General features: G+C 46.2%; 1 protein-coding gene across 1 annotated transcript in view; it reads left to right on the top strand.

Annotated features, from left to right (window-relative positions):
- Nucleotides 1–15,923: 15,923 nt before the first annotated feature.
- Nucleotides 15,924–19,759, top strand: part of OPCML (opioid binding protein/cell adhesion molecule like) — a 1,278,294-nt gene continuing 1,274,458 nt past the window's right edge. Inside the window, exon 1 of the mRNA XM_038754698.1 lies at nt 15,924–16,161. Within this exon, the coding sequence (XP_038610626.1) occupies nt 16,101–16,161 (61 nt within the window). The 5' untranslated portion in view covers nt 15,924–16,100. The remainder of the gene's footprint in view (nt 16,162–19,759) is intronic.

Below are 19,759 nucleotides of genomic sequence, written 5' to 3'. Positions count from 1 at the left end.
GGAAGCAGAAGATGAGGCATCTTGGAAAATAACAGAAGGGTGCTTCACATCTCTCTCCCCTACATGATTATGCAGTTTGAGGATTTTATGCTATGTGGAAATCTCTGCCCTGGGATTTAGACTGGACCCTACTCGACTAGTGGCTTCAACCACCTTTCCACCGTGATTTCTATTGATCAGCCCACAGTGGAAGAGTTAGGGAAACCATGCCGCCCATTATTTTCATTTCTCCTTATCTGCCTGTACCAGTAAAGAGCAAGACATGAGGCGTCTCACTTACCACCATTTTGTTTTTGTGGTTCCTTGAACTTGAACGTGAAGCATTTGATACCGTGCTACACTCCTGGGATTCTGAACACATACATCTTGCCCTGACTTGATGGAAGTCTTTCTCATCCTCAAGCCAGAAAGACATAATGAATCTTGATCAGTCTATCCAGGTGGTTGATGCGAGGACCTTTCTAAGTAAGCTCATTATGATTTATTCTATTTTAGTGGGGAAATGTAGATCATTTCTTGTATCACAGAAGACAATCAGTGTCTGCTTTTATGGCGAACAAGATTTGAGAAAGAAGAGAAATGGGAAAATGATATCAACACACGCAAGATGAAAAACAGAGACACCAGTCTGGAAGAAATATGGCAGAGTGATGATAAGCTGTAAGTATGATTGGATATTTATTTCCATGGACTCATGGATAAGAACATCCTACAGAAATGGAATTCCTGTTGCTGCAGTCAGAGGACTGAAAACTGGAATACTGGGAGCCTGGAGCTCAGAGGTGAGATTCCTGGAGAATCTTAACGATTCCTGGATTAGATGGAGCAGATTTATCTAATGTCTAAATTCATCTCTGTCCTCTGGACCACTTGTTGCCTGTGGTGGGGGCTATCTGTGGATGCCTTGAGAAAGCCACATGGCATTTATATTTGGGAAGCTTATTTCTGCATTTCCTTTTTCCTCCCTCTATGGCTCAGTTCGGGCATCCGGTAAATTTCAAGGGCCAGTGTCAGATGTAGGTCTCTGAGACGTGAGCAATAACAGCAGATGGTTCCTAGGACATTAGTCATAGAGACAGATGGTGAGTCCCAAAGTGACCTGGAATATCCTGGGGTGGTGTCTTTGAGACTTGAATACATTGTACGGAGCTCGTCTGGGTGGCTTTAGCTGCCTCAGCTGATGTGGAGACCTGCCATTCGGCTGTTCTGCAGCAGAGCTGATAATCTGGATTCCTCTGGGGAAATATTTCAGCCCTGTTTCCTAATGTCTCCTGATAAAATTAATGTGGTTAAGAAGTCTGCAGAAATCTGAACATCTGTTTAGAGCAGACCTTCTGGAAAAGGAGGTCAAATAGAATTGAAATGCGGTGAGTTAATTGTCCCCTTTATTCCTGATTTACCAAAGCCACAGTCTTCATTTTTTCTGGTGAGATGGAGGCCTTTTGGGGGGATGGAGATCATAAAATCTCTAGAAATCGGGTCAGGGAGAGATATTTCCATCTTTTGCTCATAATTCCAAACAGAAAGAAGTCTGAACCACATCTCATTAACTTTTCTCCCCACTGCTTTGCATCCATTTTGGGGACTTCTGAATATCAAACAGTCTAGAGACTTGGGGAGAATGGAGAATCCTGGTTGGACACCAGCCTCAGCTGGAAAACTAGAAGTCTGCCTTCCTCATTTTGAGACATCCAGTTAGGCTTGGAGGTCCCAGCATTAAAGGTCTTAAAGCCCCTCTTAGCTTAGGTGGTTACCCTGAATGAAACTTCGGTTGCCAGAGAGTCCCAAGATTTTAAAGAAAGTTCAGAAGGCAGAAGCAAATGCGTCTTAGACACCAGAACCTTGAGATCCTTGAAGAATTAGATTTTCCAGGAGGGTGTTCTCAGACAAGTGTTATAGGTCTCTTTAAAGTGATTCAATTCTCTGCTGTGGAGCTAAATCAGATTAACTCCATTCTTGAACTTTCCACATTTATCGATCCAAATAGCTTTAGTTGGCATTTTCTTCTTCCATTAATGCGCAGCTTGGTGGCAAATGTTGGAATTAGATAAACAAGACACAAACATTTTCCAAAAACACAGTGTGCAAACACAAACAAATGTATATTGGACACAATCGCTTGGCCCTTGGTGTCAGCGGAAGGACACCAATCCTGTTTGAAATATCTACACAGTGTACTGTCAAATGACTTGGAATGGTATTTTCTAGTGGACCTCAATGCACAGAGAAAGGTAGACGTATATCTGCCTTTCCATGTAAATGGAGAAATGCCTAGGTTTTCTGTCTTCTGTTGCACTTCCATAAGGGATACCTGGGGACAAGCTCAATTAAACTGTGTCTTTTGATGAAAATTCAAATTCTTTCTTTCAACAGAGCACTGAACTAGAGGTTGGGGAGCATGAAATAAGAGGAATAGGCACAGTCCTTGCCTGCAAGGAACTTCACTCTTATTTCCCGAAAGTCAGGGAAAGTCTACATTCTTGGGATTATAGTCTCTTCTGATCCATTCAGAGGAGATAGATGTATGAAGTGGATTTTAGAGGCCCCCTTGGAATTTGCCTTGATGCTGCAAAAATAGCAATCCCCAGTTTGGAAAGCAAAGGGCCTAACTAGGCTTTGCTACACAGCAGAGCATAATCTTGCCCAAATTGATATAGTAGTAATCCACTGGGGGACCACTACAGCAGGCAGACTAGCCCTGCTGATTGCTTTTGGGAAACAGGTTGGTCTCCTTGAGGAGAGACTTTTGTCAGGTCAGTTTATCAAGCTCTGAAATGGAGATAAGTCCTGAGTGGAGCAGCATGTTGGTACATATGTAGTCTTCAGTATAGAGGAACTGTCTTCATGTGAACACTGTGAAGAAGGGAGTGCCTGTCATGCATCAGCCTTGTCAGTTGCCACCCTCCATAAACACACACATACACACCACTGCCAAAAACAGCATCATCTTTTAAAGTCAAAGACAACTCTCTCGCCCTCTCCCTCTCTTTTTCTACACACACACACACACACATTAGAAAAAACAATACTGAAAAACACCTCCTGACAATTCATGTCCTCCTGTCTGCCAGTCTCAACTGTGCTGAGTTAGCTAGGGATGCAGCTAGGGATCCACCTGGATCTCTGTCCTCCAATAATAAACAAATTTTATCTCTGGATTTATGCTCTAAGTAGACATAAACTGAGTGGCTGCATCAAGGTTGGGGGATTTTGCAAGCTTCAGGCTGGGGAGTGAATGATCTGGCAGGTGTCCTTTGGTTAGAGGGGTGGAACTCAATTGAGCTGGAGCAGCAGCTGGGGTGTAAGAAGGAAGAGGGGTGGAAGAAAGCTAGAGAGTTAAAATACCCTGCCTTTGCCTGAGATTCGGCGAATATTCCGTGGGTAGGCATGAGGTCAGAGAATATGTATGTTTTCTCCTCTTTTTTCCTTTTCCTTGTACAAAATGCAAATCAATAGATGTCGTATTCACAGTCTAACAAGATGTCAAGGAGAAAAGAGTAGTCTTTTCATTCAGAAGAGGGTGCAGGGAGAGAGAAAGAGAGAGGGAGAAAAATCAGGGGAGAGGAATTCACACAGAGGGAGGAAGGGGAGGCAGGAAGCTGAAGTGGGGGATGGGGGTTGATGAAGAGGGACGGGGGAAATGGACTGACAGTAAAAGGGAGAGATGAAGTGGTATTGAGCAAGATAGCAGGAATCTGTACTGTTGCCTGCTTCTAGTTCTTGTCTTGTGAATGATTTCTTATCCTCTCTGTGCCTCAGGGCACACATGCTTGTATGCAGATACACCTTCAAACACATAAACACACACACACACACACACACACACACACACACACAGAGACACAGAGGCACACTTGCTTTCTCTCTAGACTGTAAGCTTCTTGTGCCCAGGGAATGTGTCTACTAACTCTGTTTTACTGTATCCTCCCAAGTGCTCAGTACAGTGCACTGCAGACAGTAAACTCTCAATAAATACCATTTCTTGTGACCTCTAATATCCTCACCCCTGGGTCTTCTAGTTGCAGCAGCGCCACTGAAAACCTCAACACTGGCTGAATTCTACACATGGATTGAGAGAGGAAAGACACTTGGGAAAATTCAGGAGAAAGGTAATCCCCTGACTATGGGAGTTGGGACTGGGAAAGCATGACCTAGTGGAAAGAGCATGGATCTGGGAATCAGAGGACTTGAGTTCTCATCCTGGCTCTACCACTTGCCTGCTGTGTGACTTTGGGCAAATCACTTAACTTCTCTGGGTCTCAGTTTTCTCATCTGTAAAATGGGGATTCACTGTCTTTTCTACCTCCCTCTTAGATTATGAGTCCTGTATGGTTCAGGGACTGTGCGGTGTTTAACAAATGATAAACTCTGAACAAATACCACAATTATTATTAAAATAGGTAGAGAGCAAATAGTCTGCAATGTGGATAATCCATAAATTAGACAATCAGGTGACTGAGAAACAATCTACAAATTCAAAATAATAATAGAGGTAAAGGATACAAATCTACCCTGAGCAGATGTAAAGAATGGCTTTGCTGATGTTTTCAAGTTTGAAAGATGTTCTGGCCATGTAAGTCAAGAAAAATTACAAAAGAGGAGAGCCAATGTAAGGTAAATTTAATTTCAATTTTCGGAAACCATGTGGCTTAATCTGAAGCTGTGAGGGTCACTTGGAAAAAGCATCAAGTAGAATGTCTGCTCACCCAAATTCTAATCCCAGCTTCACTACTTGCCTTCTGGGTGACTTAACTTTTCTGTGTCTCAGTTTTCTCATCTGTAAAACGGGGTTTAAATAACTGTTCTAACTCCTCCCTAGACTGTGAGCCCCATGTGGAACAGGGACGGTCTCTGATCTGATTATATCTATTTATCCCAGCACTTGGCATGTAGTGAGTACTTAGCAAAATGCCATTATTATCATTATTACAAAAGAAAATAATCAGTGGAAAAATGATGACTTTGAAAGGAGTTTGGATTTTGGAAAGAACACCGATTTGAGATGTTAGGGTCAGTTCTGTGATATTAGGGGATTGTATTGCTGACCCCCTGGCTTTTCTACAGTCTTTGGCAAGTCTCTGCAACTCCCTGGGGCTCCAATTCTCCATAGGGGAATGGGCCCAGGAATACCTGCTTCCAACTGCATAATGGACACTGGGAAGACCATTGACCTTACAGGATCTCTCCTTTCATGCTCTTCAGAACAGCACTCTCTAGCCTTAGGTCTAATTTGGCCTTTATTATTCTAATTATCTTGATCTCACCCTTTGGTTCCATAAAGGTTGTGGGGTGACAGCGATGGCCCACAAACTTCCTGCAATGGTCAAGAATAATAGAATGATAGCTGGGTTACTGTTGTTATTTAGCCTTTAGAGCCAAGGGCTCTCTCCAGGTAGTTGATATCCTGACTGTAAAAATGGCAGCAGCCTATGGAAACTGCTTTGCAGATCCTCAGAACCCACCCTCTAATGGTCGTTTTCCAGGTAAGTCATTGAAATCTTATTTGCTTTGGATCCTGAGCAATTTTCAAACCGGGCAAGATTTGATCACCTCAGTAATGTCCTGGTTGTCTTCCACTCTATATGATTCCTTGGGAATAGAAAGGGATTTTCTCTGCTAGGCCACAGGCTGTCATTTCATAGGTATCTACTCCAGTCTACTGAAAGGCACCTTTGAGGTTTAAAAGAGTCAACGTGCCTTCTGAACAGCTCAGTGACTCCCAGGGAGTCACTTGTGGACTGGGAGAATCTGGCTAATCAATTAACAGTATTTATCGAGCCTTTATTCAGTTCACAGCACTGTTCTAACAGAATTGATAGACATGTTCCCTACCCACCAACAGATGGGTTATTCTTGTTAATTCTAAGATACCTAATGGTTTCTCTACTTATTTAAATGAAAAACAGCCACCAAACAATGTCCAACTTTCTGGACTGTCTGGGAGGGACAGACAATGTGGGAAGTGGCAAACAAGGGAGGTTGTGGAGTCTCCACCCCAAGAAGCCTTAGGACAAAAGAAAGGGGAAAAGAAATCATATCCCAAGACATTTTGCAACTGTAGCATCACTGCAGTGTCAGCAGCAGGAGCAGCAGTAGAAGCAACAGTGCAGAATGGGTCTCTGGCTTCAATCAGTGGTATTGAGTGCTAACCCTTTGCAGAACACTGTCCTAAGTGCTTGGGAGCATACAAAACAACAGAGCAGGTAGACTCATTCCCTGCCCACAAGGAGATTACAGTCCAGAGGGGTAGATAGACATTTAAATTATGGATATATTCATAAGTGGTGGCAGGAGAAGCAAGGGAGAAGTGCTTTGGGAAGTTTTGGTGTTTCAGGGGGTTGGGCCTACTAATGGTTTGAACCACTGTGTCTTCGTCCTTCCCCACTACACTCTGCTTGCTCTCATCGCTCCCCTCATTCTTACAAACCTGTGGGCACCGCAGATCCTCTCCCTCTGCACAGACAGCTCCCCTGACCTCAGTTGATCCTGTGGCCACAGCCAACCTCACAGCAGAAGGTTGTCAGGGGATCAGGCAACCTTCTGACTGATTGGCTCTGGGTTTTCCCCAACCTGGAGGCAGAGGACTGGACCAGATGATTTCTCAAGGACCCTCCCACGGCCTCTTGTCTGTGATTCTAAAGTTGTAAAAGACCTGGCCCTTTAGCTGGAGGTGGGCGGGGATGGCCTTCAATTTGGCGTTCAATTTGGCCTTCACTTTCCAGTGTGAGAATTCAGGTTTGAGAGCCTGATGCCCCCGGAAAATCCTGGGAAGCTGGCAGTCTTTCCCAAGACACCTGTCGATGGCTGTCTCTGGCATCCTCGCATTAGGCAGGAGGCTGTGGATGGAAGTAAAAGTGTGAGAATCAGCTGAATGGCCCCATCGTCCTGTTTCCGTGTGTTCCCCTGCCTACCATCTTGCTATTTAAATACGCGTTGGATGATTTTGTTTCACTTAGAGGAAGGAAAAAAATGTTTGTGGAAGGTATAAAATTGCATATTTTTTACCCCAGAAACTGAAACAAGCCCCTTGGTTAAAGTGCACTGAGGCGGTTGGATTTTATTTGGATTTTTTTTTTTTAAGATGTTTAAACGTACCCAGCAGACCGTAATGTCTCTTTTCAGAGCTGGTGCCATCTATCGATTAAATATGCATTTATACATTTTCTTTCTTTAAAAAATGTGCATTTTATTCATGCAATAGGCCCAGGAAGCCTGGACTGGTGAAAATACATATTTATGTATTATTTTTTGTTTTGTTTTTTATTGACACTGGGTTTGATGGAAAAAAAAAAGGACTATTTGGAGCAAGTTCCAATCAGGATCTTAGATGCAGATTTAGGCTGGAACTGTTCATGTTTGAAAAATGAGATTTTTAAAAGGCGTCTGGAAAAGTATGCAGGGATCATAGCCCGAGCTCATGAAATAATTTATCAATTGGCTCTATCTGGGAGAGAAGCTATGCCTGAGGTATCTCTCCACACAAATTTAGCTGTAGATGCTGGAGAGTAAGTTCCTTGTGCACAGGGAACATATCTACCAACTGTTACTTCATACTCTCCCAGGTCCTCTGCACACAGTAATTGCTCAATAAATACGACTGATTTTAATTTAACTTCTTTGAGGGTTTTATTACTAGAAATTTTCCCAAAATCACATTTCTTCCAAGAGGCCTTCCCTGACTAAGCCTTCATTTTTTATGGTATGTATTAAGCACTTATTATGTGCCAGGCGTTGTACTAACCGCCTAAGTGTACTAAGTGGATACAAGCCAATTGGGCTGAACACAGTTCCTGTCCCACTTGGGGCTCAAAGTCTCAAAACTCATTTTACAGATTGGGTAACTGAGGCCCAGAGAAGTGAATTGACTTGCCAAAGGTCACACAGCATTCATTCATTCAATAATATTTATTGAGTGGTTACTGTGTGCAGAGCAGACAGATGCAGCGTGGCTCAGTGGAAAGAGCATGGACTTTGGAGTCAGAGGTCAATCAATCAATCAATCAATCAATCGTATTTATTGAGCGCTTACTATGTGCAGAGCACTGTACTAAGCGCTTGGAAAGTACAAATTGGCATCACATAGAGACAGTCCCTACCCGATAGTGGGCTCACAGTCTAAAAGGGGGGGGGGGGGATTTATTTATTGAGTGCTTACTGTGTGCAGAGCACTGTACTAAGCGCTTGGGAAGTAACAAGTTGGCAACATATAGAGACAGTCCCTACCCAACAGCAGGCTCAAATCCCTCCTGGAATTCAACCTCACCCAACAAGCCTTCTCCATTTAACTCCCAACATCCCAAGTCATCTCATCAACTTCCTAACATCTACAGATTTATTACTACACTCTCCCTGCACTACCATAATGATAATAATAATAATACTGACGGCATTTATTAAGCACTTACTATGTGCAAAGCACTGTTCTAAGCGCTGGGGAGGTTACAAGGCAATCAGGTTGTCCCACGGGGGGCTCACAGTCTTCATCCCCATTTTACAGATGAGGTAACTGAGGCACAGAGATGTGAAGTGACTTGCCCAAAATCACACAGCTGACAATTGGTGAAGCTGGAATTTGAACCCACGACCTCTGACTCCAAAGCCCATGCTCTTTCCACTGAGCCATGCTGCTTCTCTTTGACTTCTTCTAGACTGTGAGCCCACTGTTGGGTAGGGACCGTCTCTATATGTTGTCAATTTGTACTTCCCAAGCACTTAGTACAGTGCTCTGCACACAGTAAGTGCTCAATAAATACAATTGAATGAATGACTAATGATACTACCACTACTACTAAAACCTTCATTTCTACACTACCATGACTACTTAGAGAAGCAGTGTGGCTCAGTGGAAAGAGCGTGGGCTTGGGACTTAAAGGTTGTGGGTTCTAATCCCGGCTCCGCCACTTGTCAGCTGTGTGACTTTGGGCAAGTCACTTCACTTCTCTGTGCCTCAGTTCCCTCATCTGGAAAATGGGGATGAAGACTGTGAGCCCCCCATGGGACTACCTGAGTGCCTTGTTATTCCCCCAGTGCTTAGAACAGTGCTTGGCAAATGGTAGGTGCTTAACAAATACCAAAATTATTATTATTATAATGTCTACCACCACCATTTTTACCACTACAGACACTACTACCAGTCCTATTGCTATCACTTCTACCACCACTACTACTTCAACATTTTCCAAGGAGTGGGCTCTGTTCTGTGTTGAGTCTGCAGAGGCAGAGGGAAGAGGGAAGTTATGGGTCCCCACTTATTTTCTCTCAGGAATGTCCTTCCCACTGCTTCCAAGCTCCTAGCTCAGAATCATGGGATCCCGTAGAGAAAGCTTCTAGTTCTCACTCCATGCAGCTCTTCCATCTCTAGACCTATTCACCGCCCTTTCCCGACTGGGTCGCCCCTGGACCATCTGCCCTGACTAGGAGGCTCACACCTGAGTTTTGTGAAATGCTCTTCCTTGAATAGACGTTATTGCAATTTGGGCTTCTCGTTTCTATTTCCCGGGAAAAGTACGAGCGCACACACACACACACACAAACACACACGCACGTATGCAAGCTTCGGCAGCTGTCCTTTGCAGCCAACAGTGTTGACGGCACAGCTTTGCACAGCTCCCACTGGGGCTGCTGCCATCTATTTCACAGTAAGCAGCAGTACAGGGGTAGGTGCCCAGAAGAGTGGATGTGCTTTCTTCCTTGTGCTTCAACCTCTTCCTCTCCTAAACAAAACCACTGGCTTTTAAGCAGTCAATCCCCTTGCCTCCTCCTTCCTCACCTCACTACTCTCCTACTACAACCCAGCCCACACAGTTTGCTCCTCTATTGCTAACCTTCTCACTGTACCTCTTTCTCACCCATCTCTCTGCTGACCTCTCGCCCGCATCCTGCCTCTGGCCTGAAATGCCCTCCTTCCTCATATCTGACAGACAATTACTCTCCCCCCACTTCAAAGCCTTATTGAAGGCACACCTACTCCAAGAGGACTTCCCTTGCAGAAGGATCAAGACACGTGTTCCCTGCCCACGAGGACATTCACTCTAGCGAGGACTTTCTCCCTCTTGCCCTGATGGGGAGTTGGAAATCCCTCTGGGTAGGAGAGGAAGAATGACCCCAAACCACGTCCTCTCGACTGTAAGCTCATTGTGGGCAGGGAACATGTTTACCAACTCTATTAACATGAAGAAGCAGCGTGGCTCAGTGGAAACAGCACGGGCTTTGGAGTCAGAGGTCATGGGTTCAAATCCCGGCTCCGCCATCTGTCAGCTGTGTGACTTGGGGCAAGTCACTTTACTGCTCTGTGCCTCAGTTCCCTCCTTTGTAAAATGGGGATTAAAACTGTGAGCCCCTCGTGGGACAACCTGATCACCTTGTAACCTCCCCAGCGCTTAGAACAGTGCTTTGCACATAGTAAGCACTTAACAAATACCATCATCATCATCCCTGACTAAGCCCTCTTTTTCTCTTCTTCCACTCCTTTTGCACTGCCTTGACTTGCTCCCTTTATTCATCCCCTTCATAGCACTTATCCACATATCTGTAGAGAAGCAGCATGGCTTAGTGCAAAGAGCCCGAGCTTGGGAGTCAGAGGTCATGGGTTCAAATTCCGGCTCCACAACTTGCCAGCTGTGTGACTTTGGGCAAGTCACTCAACTTCTCTGTGCCTCGGTTCCCTCAGCTGTAAAATGGGGATTAAGACTGTGAGCCCCACGTGGGACAACCTGATCACCTTGTATCCTCCCCAGTGCTTAGAACAGTGCTTTGCAAATAGTAAGCAATTAACAAATGCCATCATTATTATTATTATCTGTAACTTTATTTAGATCAATGTCTGTCTACCCCTCTAGACTGTAAGTTCCTTGTGGGCTGGGAATGTGTCTGTTATATTGTTATATTGTACTCTCCCAAGAATGTAATACAGTGCTCTGCACACAGTAAGTGCTCAGTAATTATGACTGACTGACTAACAAAATCCACCATCTCTGATTCCCACCAACCCTCCTAAACCCCATCCAGTCCCCACTCAAGTCCAACAAATGCAATGACTGAAATTGTCATTTTTTCATTCCACCTCCTGCACCTTCTCCTTGTAACCCTCAGCCGTCTCTCCTCCTGGCATCTTCCTTCTCCACCTCCAGCTCTGAACTCTTCTCTGCTGTTTTGACATTTAAAAATACTTATTATCCAAAAGATCACTGTGCAGCTTAAAAGTTTCAAGTACTGTGCCTTGAACATTTTGGGAAGAAAGGAAAGCTATAGATCCAATCTATCAATATATTATTCTATAAATAGTACCCGTTCCAGAGAAGATGTCTTCTCCCTATCCCACTGGGGTCAGGTTTATATTAAATTTCTCATTTCCAAGTCACCTATAATCCTGCCCCTTTAGTCCCAGAATGCTTTTGGTTGGAAATCTGCACTGAGACCTCCCTCCCAGTGCCACCGCGGAGACATTAGCGGTTGGGAGCATAGACTGTTGGCCAGCTGGGTCAAGAGCATCAAGGGATTTTGGGAATCTGCCCGGCTTCTGGAGGCCTTGGGCTTCCTTACTCACTAGCTTCTGAAGGTCAGGACATTTACTGGCTCACACGGGGGAAGGATTTGCTGAGCAGGAAAAGTTTCATGCTGACCATCTGCATGGAGCAAGTTCTGGTGCTCCTATAAGTTCAAGCCGCTGCTGCCAGGAACAAGTATGTGGTCATGCTCCAGATGGAGGTTGTCCATCTGGGCCACTTGAACCACTGGACGAAGGAGGCAGTGTAAACTTCTGGAAGGAACACTTGCCTGGGAATAAGGAGGCCTGGGTTTGAGGCCTGGATCTACTGATTACCTTCTCCATGTCTTCGGACAAACCTCTTAGCCGCTCTGTGCCCCAGTTTCCTCACCTATAAAATGGGGATAGAATATCTGTTTTTCCTCCCCTTTAGAATGTGAGCTCTATGTGGGATAGGGACAGAGCCTTAACTGATTTTCTCAAAAGCACTTGGTGCAGAGTAAGCATGTCTAGATACCATACCACCATTAAGAGGAAAGCTGCCCTGGTCCCTTCACATTCATGGGGGTGGGGGCCAGCGAAGGGTTTTCTATGCCAATAAGAAAGTCATTCGTTCCACTCTCATTTCCTCTTGCCTGAAAGACTAAAAGGGGATCAATCATTCAAAAGAATTGACTGAGTGCCTACCATATAGAGAAGCAGCGTGTCTCAGTGGAAAGAGCACGGGCTTTGGAGTCAAAGGTCATGGGTTCAAATCCTGGCTCCGCCACTTGTCAGCTGTGTGACTTTGGGCAATAATAATAATAATAATAATAATAATAATAATAATAATAATAATAATAATATTGGTATTTGTTAAGTACTTACTATGTGCAAAGCACTGTTCTAAGCATTAGGGGGATACAAGGTGATCAGGTTGTCCCATGTGGGGCTCACAGTCTTAATCTCCATTTTACAGATGAGGTAACTGAGGCACAGAGAAGCAGCGTGGCTCAGTGGAAAGAACACGGGCTTTGGAGTCAAAGGTCATGGGTTCAAATCCCAGCTCTGCCAATTGTCAGCTGTGTGACTTTGGGCAAATCACTTAACGTCTCTGTGCCTCAGTTACCTCATCTGTAAAATGGGGATGAAGACTGTGAGCCCCCTGTGGGACAACCTGATCACCTTGAAACCTCCCCAGCGTTTAGAACAGTGCTTTGCACATTGTAAGCACTTAATAAATGCTATTATTATTATTATTATTATTACATATAGAACACTGCAGTGAGCGCTATTGCTGGACTAGCAGAAAGAGCTTGGCTCTGGACCACAGGAAGCCTGGATTCTAATGCTGGGTCAGCATGAAGAACAATGCCCGATGTGACTCTGAAATCAGCAGTGTAGTTTTCTGAGCACGAACTCTTCTGGGGCATTCTGTGAGATGGACAGCCCCAGCAGGAATCCTGAAAAACAGTCATTTAGCGTGAGGGGCAGACATTGCTGGGGCTCTTAAGTCATCTGCCTTCTGGGTTTTGGTCCTAAGGCACAGCATCATTTCTCTGCTGTTTTCACTCTGACTGTCTGGGGGTCCAACACACATATGTGCAACACATTATGCTGCATCTCTGCTCGCCTGCTCTCTTGGTGCACTCAGAGCGTAGGGGCACTGCACAGACACCCTAGCCTTGTAACGGATTTCACAATGCAGGTCCTCAGTCCTGAAGCCCCAAGAGCGGGACTCATCCTTCAGCCTCAGCGGGAGACCCTGTCAACATACTAAGTCCTTGGGAGAGTACTCGAGCAGTAAAAGGCAAAATTATTTACAATATTTTGCTGTGGATGCTTCTCCCTGGCCAGCCCTGTTAACCCCGTGGCCATGCTGCTCCCTTGCTTATAATAATAATCAATAATTGTGGCATTTATTAAGCACTGTACTAAGCTCTGGGGTAGTTACAAGGTAATTAGGTCGGCCATAGTCCGTGTCCCACATAGGGTTCACGGTCTATGGGGGAGGGAGAACAGGTATTGAATTCTCATTTTACAGATGAGGAAATTGAACCACAGACAAGTTAAGTGACTTGCCCAAGGTTACACAGAAGGAAATAATAATGATAATACTGACAACAATAATAATATTGGTTAAGCAACATTGGTTAATATGGAGAAGCAGCGTGGCTCGGTGGAAAGAGCACGTGCTTTGGAGTCAGAGGTCATGGGTTCAAATCCCAGCTCTGCCACTGTCAGCTGTGTGACTTTGGGCAAGTCACTTCACTTTTCTTGCCTCAGTTACCTCATCTGCAAAATGGGGATTAAGACTGTGAGCCCCCCGTGGGACAACCTGATCACTTTGTAACCTCCCCAGAGCTTAGAACAGTGCTTTGCACATAGTAAGTGCTTAATAAATGCTATTATTATTATTATTATTATTATTATTAAGTGTTTGGGTAGGTACCAGAAAATCAGATTGGACACAGTCCCTGTTTCACAGTCTAAGTAGGAGGGAGAAAAGGTATTGAATCTTCATTTTACAGTTGAGGAGACTGAGGCATGGAGGAGTTAAGTGAATAGTCCAAGGTCACACAGACGGCACAGGACAGAGCCAAGATTAAAACCCCGGTCCTCTTTCTCCCATGCCTGGGATCTCTTCACTAGGCCACACTGCTTCTAAGGCAAGAGGCAGAGCTGGTATTAAAATAATAGCAATACTAATTATGATATTTGTTAAGTGCTTACTATGTGCCAGGCACTGTACTAAGTGCTGGGGTGGATAAAAGTGAATAGGTTTGGACAAAGTCCCTGTCCCACTTGGGGTTCGCTGTCTCAAACCCCATTTTCAGATGAGGTAACTGAGGCACAGAGAAGTGAAGTGACTTGCTCAAGGTCACACAGCAGACAAGTGGCAGTGTCAGGTTTAGAACCCATGACCTTCTAATTCCCAGGCCCATGCTCTGTCCTCTATGCCACGCTCCTTCCCAATTACACCCATCGGTGGGCTTCTCCCCTTCCTATGCCATCTTTAAGAGAAGCAGTAACACAGTCGTCTATGTCAGTAGCTGCATGATTATCATCTTGGACATGAGCCTGGTGGCTGCCATCTTTGAAAAGTCCCAAGCAGGCAACCTCCGTCTCACACAGTCGGAGGCAATAACTTTATCTCTTTTATCTTCTGAAACTGACCTGGCCAACAAGGTTCATTTGTTTTGGTGTGGTCCACGGTAGCCAGCACCTGGAGTGACTGTTCTTTGCCCAGGAGAAAAAGCCTAACCCTGGGAGACACAAGTCCTGGATCCCAGCCCCAGTTTGGCTTGTAGTTGGTTGATGGGAGTGAAGGCTGCATGTGCACTCACAGTGTGCTGCCCCTCCGCCCACCTAATGGCTCAGCTCCCTTCACGCGCCGGGGTGCAGTATCGGCCCGGTGGGAAGAGTGTGAGGGCTCAATCCCCAAGTCTTTGTGATTGCACTGGATCTCATCTCTATTTCCTGGTGGGAGACCCCACTGCCACCATCAGCAGCAGCACATGCCTCTGTGGGAAGTGAGATCAGCCTAGCGGATTTAACTCTCTGACTGACGGAGGGACAGGTTGACAACGGAAGGTACGGCTCTGATTTTTCTCTGGAGGGAGAGAAGGGTTGCGGTGTGGAGAAAAGCAGGAAAGAGGGCAGGAAAGGGAAGAAAAGGGAGGACAAACCACAGGCTGGTTTCAAATGGCATCGATACGCTCCAGCCGTGTTGAAATCCAGTCTGGATCCATTCCTAGCTGTTCTGTAATCACTGTCATCATTGTAGCTCGGAAAACACTCTCAGGTGGTAGCATCTCAAAACAGTCCTGCAGAACCGGTCAACTTCCCACCCCCTCTGTGAGGAAGTGGCCCACACTTCTTACTGGGGAAACCGAGGCACAGGTGACGCCTAGGGACTCAATCAAGATCCACTGCCTTGTCAGAGAAGCAATCCAGGTCTCCTGCATCCCTGTTATTCCCCGGAGCCTGGGTGTCCATTTAAAAGTCAGGAAGCAGAACAAAGCTGGAGAACGTCATGGGTTGTGCGTGTATTTCTGCCAATGTTCAAATGCTCCTTTATCCTGGTGCCCTTGGTCTTTCTGGCAGGTCCAAACCAACCCTCCCCGGGACCTCCATCTGATACATGGGCCCCCGTTTCCCCACCGTCAACGCCCCACAGTCCAACAAGCAACTTCCCACACATGCCCACACACTGCCAGTCCCCGGAGCTCGCTGCTGGAACTGGGTGACGGGGTGGCTTGGGGACAAGTTTCCCTTCCCAACCCTCAGCGTCAAATCTGCAGAAGATGCAAGAGGCTGCATGTCACTCAGGAGACCAGAACCAATGAAAGCCTTGGAGGAGGTCGGCTCTGAGCTCGGTACAGATTGGGGCTGCTGATTCTTTTACCAGTTGTGTGTATGTGCAGGGGAAAAAAAAACCCAAGAGACGCTGGCTGCGTGCTCCCATCTCTCTCTTCCTCTTGCTCTCTCTCTCTCTCTCTCTTCTGCTCTCCCTCTCCCTCCCTCCCTTTGCAAACATTGGATTTAAACCTGCTCAGAATTCAGCACAGAGGAAGGAGGAGGCGGTGGCGGCGGCAGCAGCAGCAACCCCAGGCTCAGAGCACCGCGGCTCAAGATGTACCATCCTGCCTGCTGGATCGTCTTTACAGCGACAACTGCGCTGCTCTTCATCCCAGGTACCTTGGGGAGGCTTCTGCCCTGCCCTGGGGGATTTGCAGATGTTAGAGCAGAAAGAAGACTGGGAAAGAGGGAGGGAGGGAGAAAGGGAGGGAAAGAATGTGAGATGCATGTGAGCATGTGTTAGAGGTAACTGGACAGATCTGATGTATGTAAGGATTACACACACAAACACACTCCCTCACTGCTCTTTTGCAGCAGAGAACTGGCTGGGATTTTGAGTGTCCGGGTGAGCTGGGTTCAAGATCTGTGTCTGGCCTTGTGAAGCACTGTTGGTCCCATGGCCGGTAACAAACTGGCAATAACCAGCTGCGGTGCAAGGGGCAATAGAAGAGGCTCTTCAACTCTCCGCAATCTTATAGGCAGAATTTCAATGGGCAGGTTATGTGGCACTTGCAGACACTATGCAAAACGATCTTCTTCCTCTCCCTTTCTTTTCTTTCCACTCCCCCGCCACCCCCAACCCCCTCACCGCCACCTCAGCTTCCTGCTCTCTCCCTGACTTCTCTGATGCTTGTGCATTTGATTCCCTCTTTCTCGTTTCCCCTTGGTCTCTCTAAATATCCATCCTTCCAATGAAAGGGCAGAATTGCCTTTGAAGATCCTGATCATCTCAGGCTTTTCCCATCTGACAGAGAGAGAGACAGTCAGAGAGAGACAGAGAGAGAGGGATTCCCCTCTAGCAGGGCTGGAGAAACTTGCAGGAAGGAGAAGGCCGTTGAGGTGGATTGAGTCTGGTTTCAACCCCCACCACTGCCCCTTTCCCCAATTACAGAAACAAGATCATCTGGCAGCAGTTACCTGTCTGAACAGCGGTCTGCAGTGACACAGGCACTGCAATCCTAGCAAGAAGCTGAGCTGAACTGTTGCCCAATTCAGCATGTTCTCATAGATTTGATAATTACAACCGTGTCATTGCCGGCAGACAAATGGATCTGTGTGTGTTTCCACCGCCGCTGATGTTGTGAGGCGATTCTGCCTCAGTGCTAACTGGCGTTTAAGCGTCTGTGGGGGCTTTCAGCTCAGATCCCCAGGCTGAAGGAATTTCCTACTAGAAGAATAAATATCTGGTCCTGCTGGAGTATTAGAAGGCAAGGATGTCTTCCCTCTCACACATTTACACACACACAAATACTTGGACACACACTTTAACACTAAAACACATGTGAACACATATGCACGTATACATTTTTGATCAAATTTGTGCCTAGACAGACACCTCGCAGATATGCACTCCGACACATGTACACAAACACACACTCACTAGACGGATAGATGTAGGTGTATGCCTGTACTACACAAACACACCCTCACTAGACAGATAGATGTGTATGCCTGTACTTGAAATCCTAAATCAATGAGCCTCTCTGGGATTTGAATAACAGGTGAGGAGAAAATCAGGGTTTGGAGGGGAGCAAAGGATGTGGCTGACCGAACTGAAAGAGGAAGGAGAGAGAGGTTCTTAGATCGGGGTGTCTTTAGCAGCGTGGCTCACTTGAAAGACCACGGGCTTTGGAGTCAGAGTTCATGGGTTCAAATCCCAGCTCTGCCAATTGTCAGCTGTGTGACTTTGGGCAAGTCACTTAACTTCTCAGTGCCTCAGTGACCTCACCTGTAAAATGGGGATTAAGCCTATGAGCCCCTCATGGGACAACCTGATCACCTTGTAACCTTAGAACAGTGCTTTGCACATAGTAAGTGCTTAATAAATGCCATCATCATTATTATTAGCATTATTTAATGCTGTTTCTGTTACTAAATGTCCAAGATGGGATGTGAACCCAGGATCTGCTCCTCATTGGAAATATATCCAGGAAAGGTTGAAATGTCTGAGGACCTGGCATTACGGCAGAATATTTCAAAGAGCAGGATCAGATTTGCAAGCCAAAGTTCCTTTCCGGAGGCTGTAGTCGGGCCGCGGTGCGGAGTGGCAGGCAAGGACTCGCAGGGAATCACAGTACCTGGTTTGGCCGGTAGAGGGCGCCACGTGGGCCTGTAAGGCTAACAGCAGAGGAATGAAAACTTTGCTGCAGATCAGACCCCGGGCTGATGATGATGATGATAATAATAATAATAAGAAGAAGATCATTAATAATAATAACATTTATTAAATGCTTACTATGTGCCGAGCACTGTTCTCAGCTCTGGGGGGATACAAGGTAATCAGGTTGTCTGAGGGCCGCCAGCTCCTCAGCAGAATGGCCCCGATCGGGTCTGGCCACCTCCGGGCCCCAGCTCTGGATCCCAGGCCCCTGGACTGGACAGTGGTCAAGTCATCTGCGTGGAAAATCCCTCTCTTAGGGAAGCAGACCCTGCCCACACTCCATTCCCCATCCCCCAGAAGATCAGGACGGGGTGGAGGAAATGAAAGGGACAAAGAGTAAACTCTGCTGGAGCTGCATTGCAGTACCCCCAAATCCGGGAAGGGCAAGAAAGTCAGAAATTGGGGTGAAATCTTCCCTGCTGCTGGCTCCTCGGTACTAGGACGGGCAACTTAGTTGGCAAGTAAGACCCCTCCTGGTGCCAGCCACTGCCAGAGGCCCAGCGGGTTCTGGGCAAGTCGTCTCAGCCTGGTCCCTTGGGCATCCCGAGTCTCCCCCTTCTAGACTGTGAGCCCTTTGTTGGGTAGGGACCGTCTCTATATGTTGCCAACTTGTACTTCCCAAGCGCTTAGTACAGTGCTCTGCACACAGTAAGCGCTCAATAAATACGATTGAATGGATGAATGAATGAATGAATGAGTGGAGGTCACCCAGGAGCTCTGGGGCTGGGAGGTGGGAGAGTTGATCCTGCAATCTCTCTGGTCACGGTTTTCCTCTTGGTGAGGCTCTGCGGCTCCAAGGAATCTGTTTATTCTAATTGGGCTTGGAGCTCAGCCCGAGATGGCTACACTAGGAGGAGGGAAAGTTGCTTTTAGAAAGTGTAATTGGAATGAAGGAAAACATCACAACTTGAAAGGTTTCTGTGGAAAATAGAACCTAGCTCTTCCCTGAAGTTATTATTAGCCATAATGGCTTCTTTACACTTTCTCTCCCTCCTCTCCTATCCGATCCCTTTCTGAAAATCTTTCCTTCTTTCAGAAGATGCTTTCCTCCCTTCGGAGCTAATGTCAGCTCGTTAACAATTTACTCTCCTCGGGTCTAAAGACGAAAGGTTAATGTAATAATGACACTCTGACCTGCCTGGGCCCCAATGCCATTTTATTCTGCAGTTTTTTTTATTTCTGGGTAAAACATGATTTCATTGCAGAATAATTTTAAGGCTAGTGCTGTTGTCATCTGATGCCTTCAGGGGAGAGACCACTGGCCATAAATTGCTTTTCTAGGCAGAATCTTTCTGATGGGAAGGGCAGCAGCAAGAGGAAATTGTAATGAGGCTGCAGCCAGCAGGTGACAATTTCATTGTCTTGCTAGTGGCCCGTGTTCTGCGGAGTAGGGGTAATTGCAGGCCCTGGTGGCTCAGATCCTGTTGGCAGGGGGGTATGGGTGGGAGAGGAGAGATAGGGTGGTATGGAGTGACGAGGCAGTATTCCTTGACCTCGGTTTCATAAGCTGTTTGGCAAGGGACACAGCCCAAACTGGCAAAATCGAGTCGAAA

Source organism: Tachyglossus aculeatus, chromosome 11 (assembly GCF_015852505.1).
Source record: "Tachyglossus aculeatus isolate mTacAcu1 chromosome 11, mTacAcu1.pri, whole genome shotgun sequence".
Lineage (NCBI taxonomy): Eukaryota > Metazoa > Chordata > Mammalia > Monotremata > Tachyglossidae > Tachyglossus > Tachyglossus aculeatus.
Note: the sequence above shows the minus strand (reverse complement) of the source record. Positions and strands in the feature narration are given on the sequence as shown.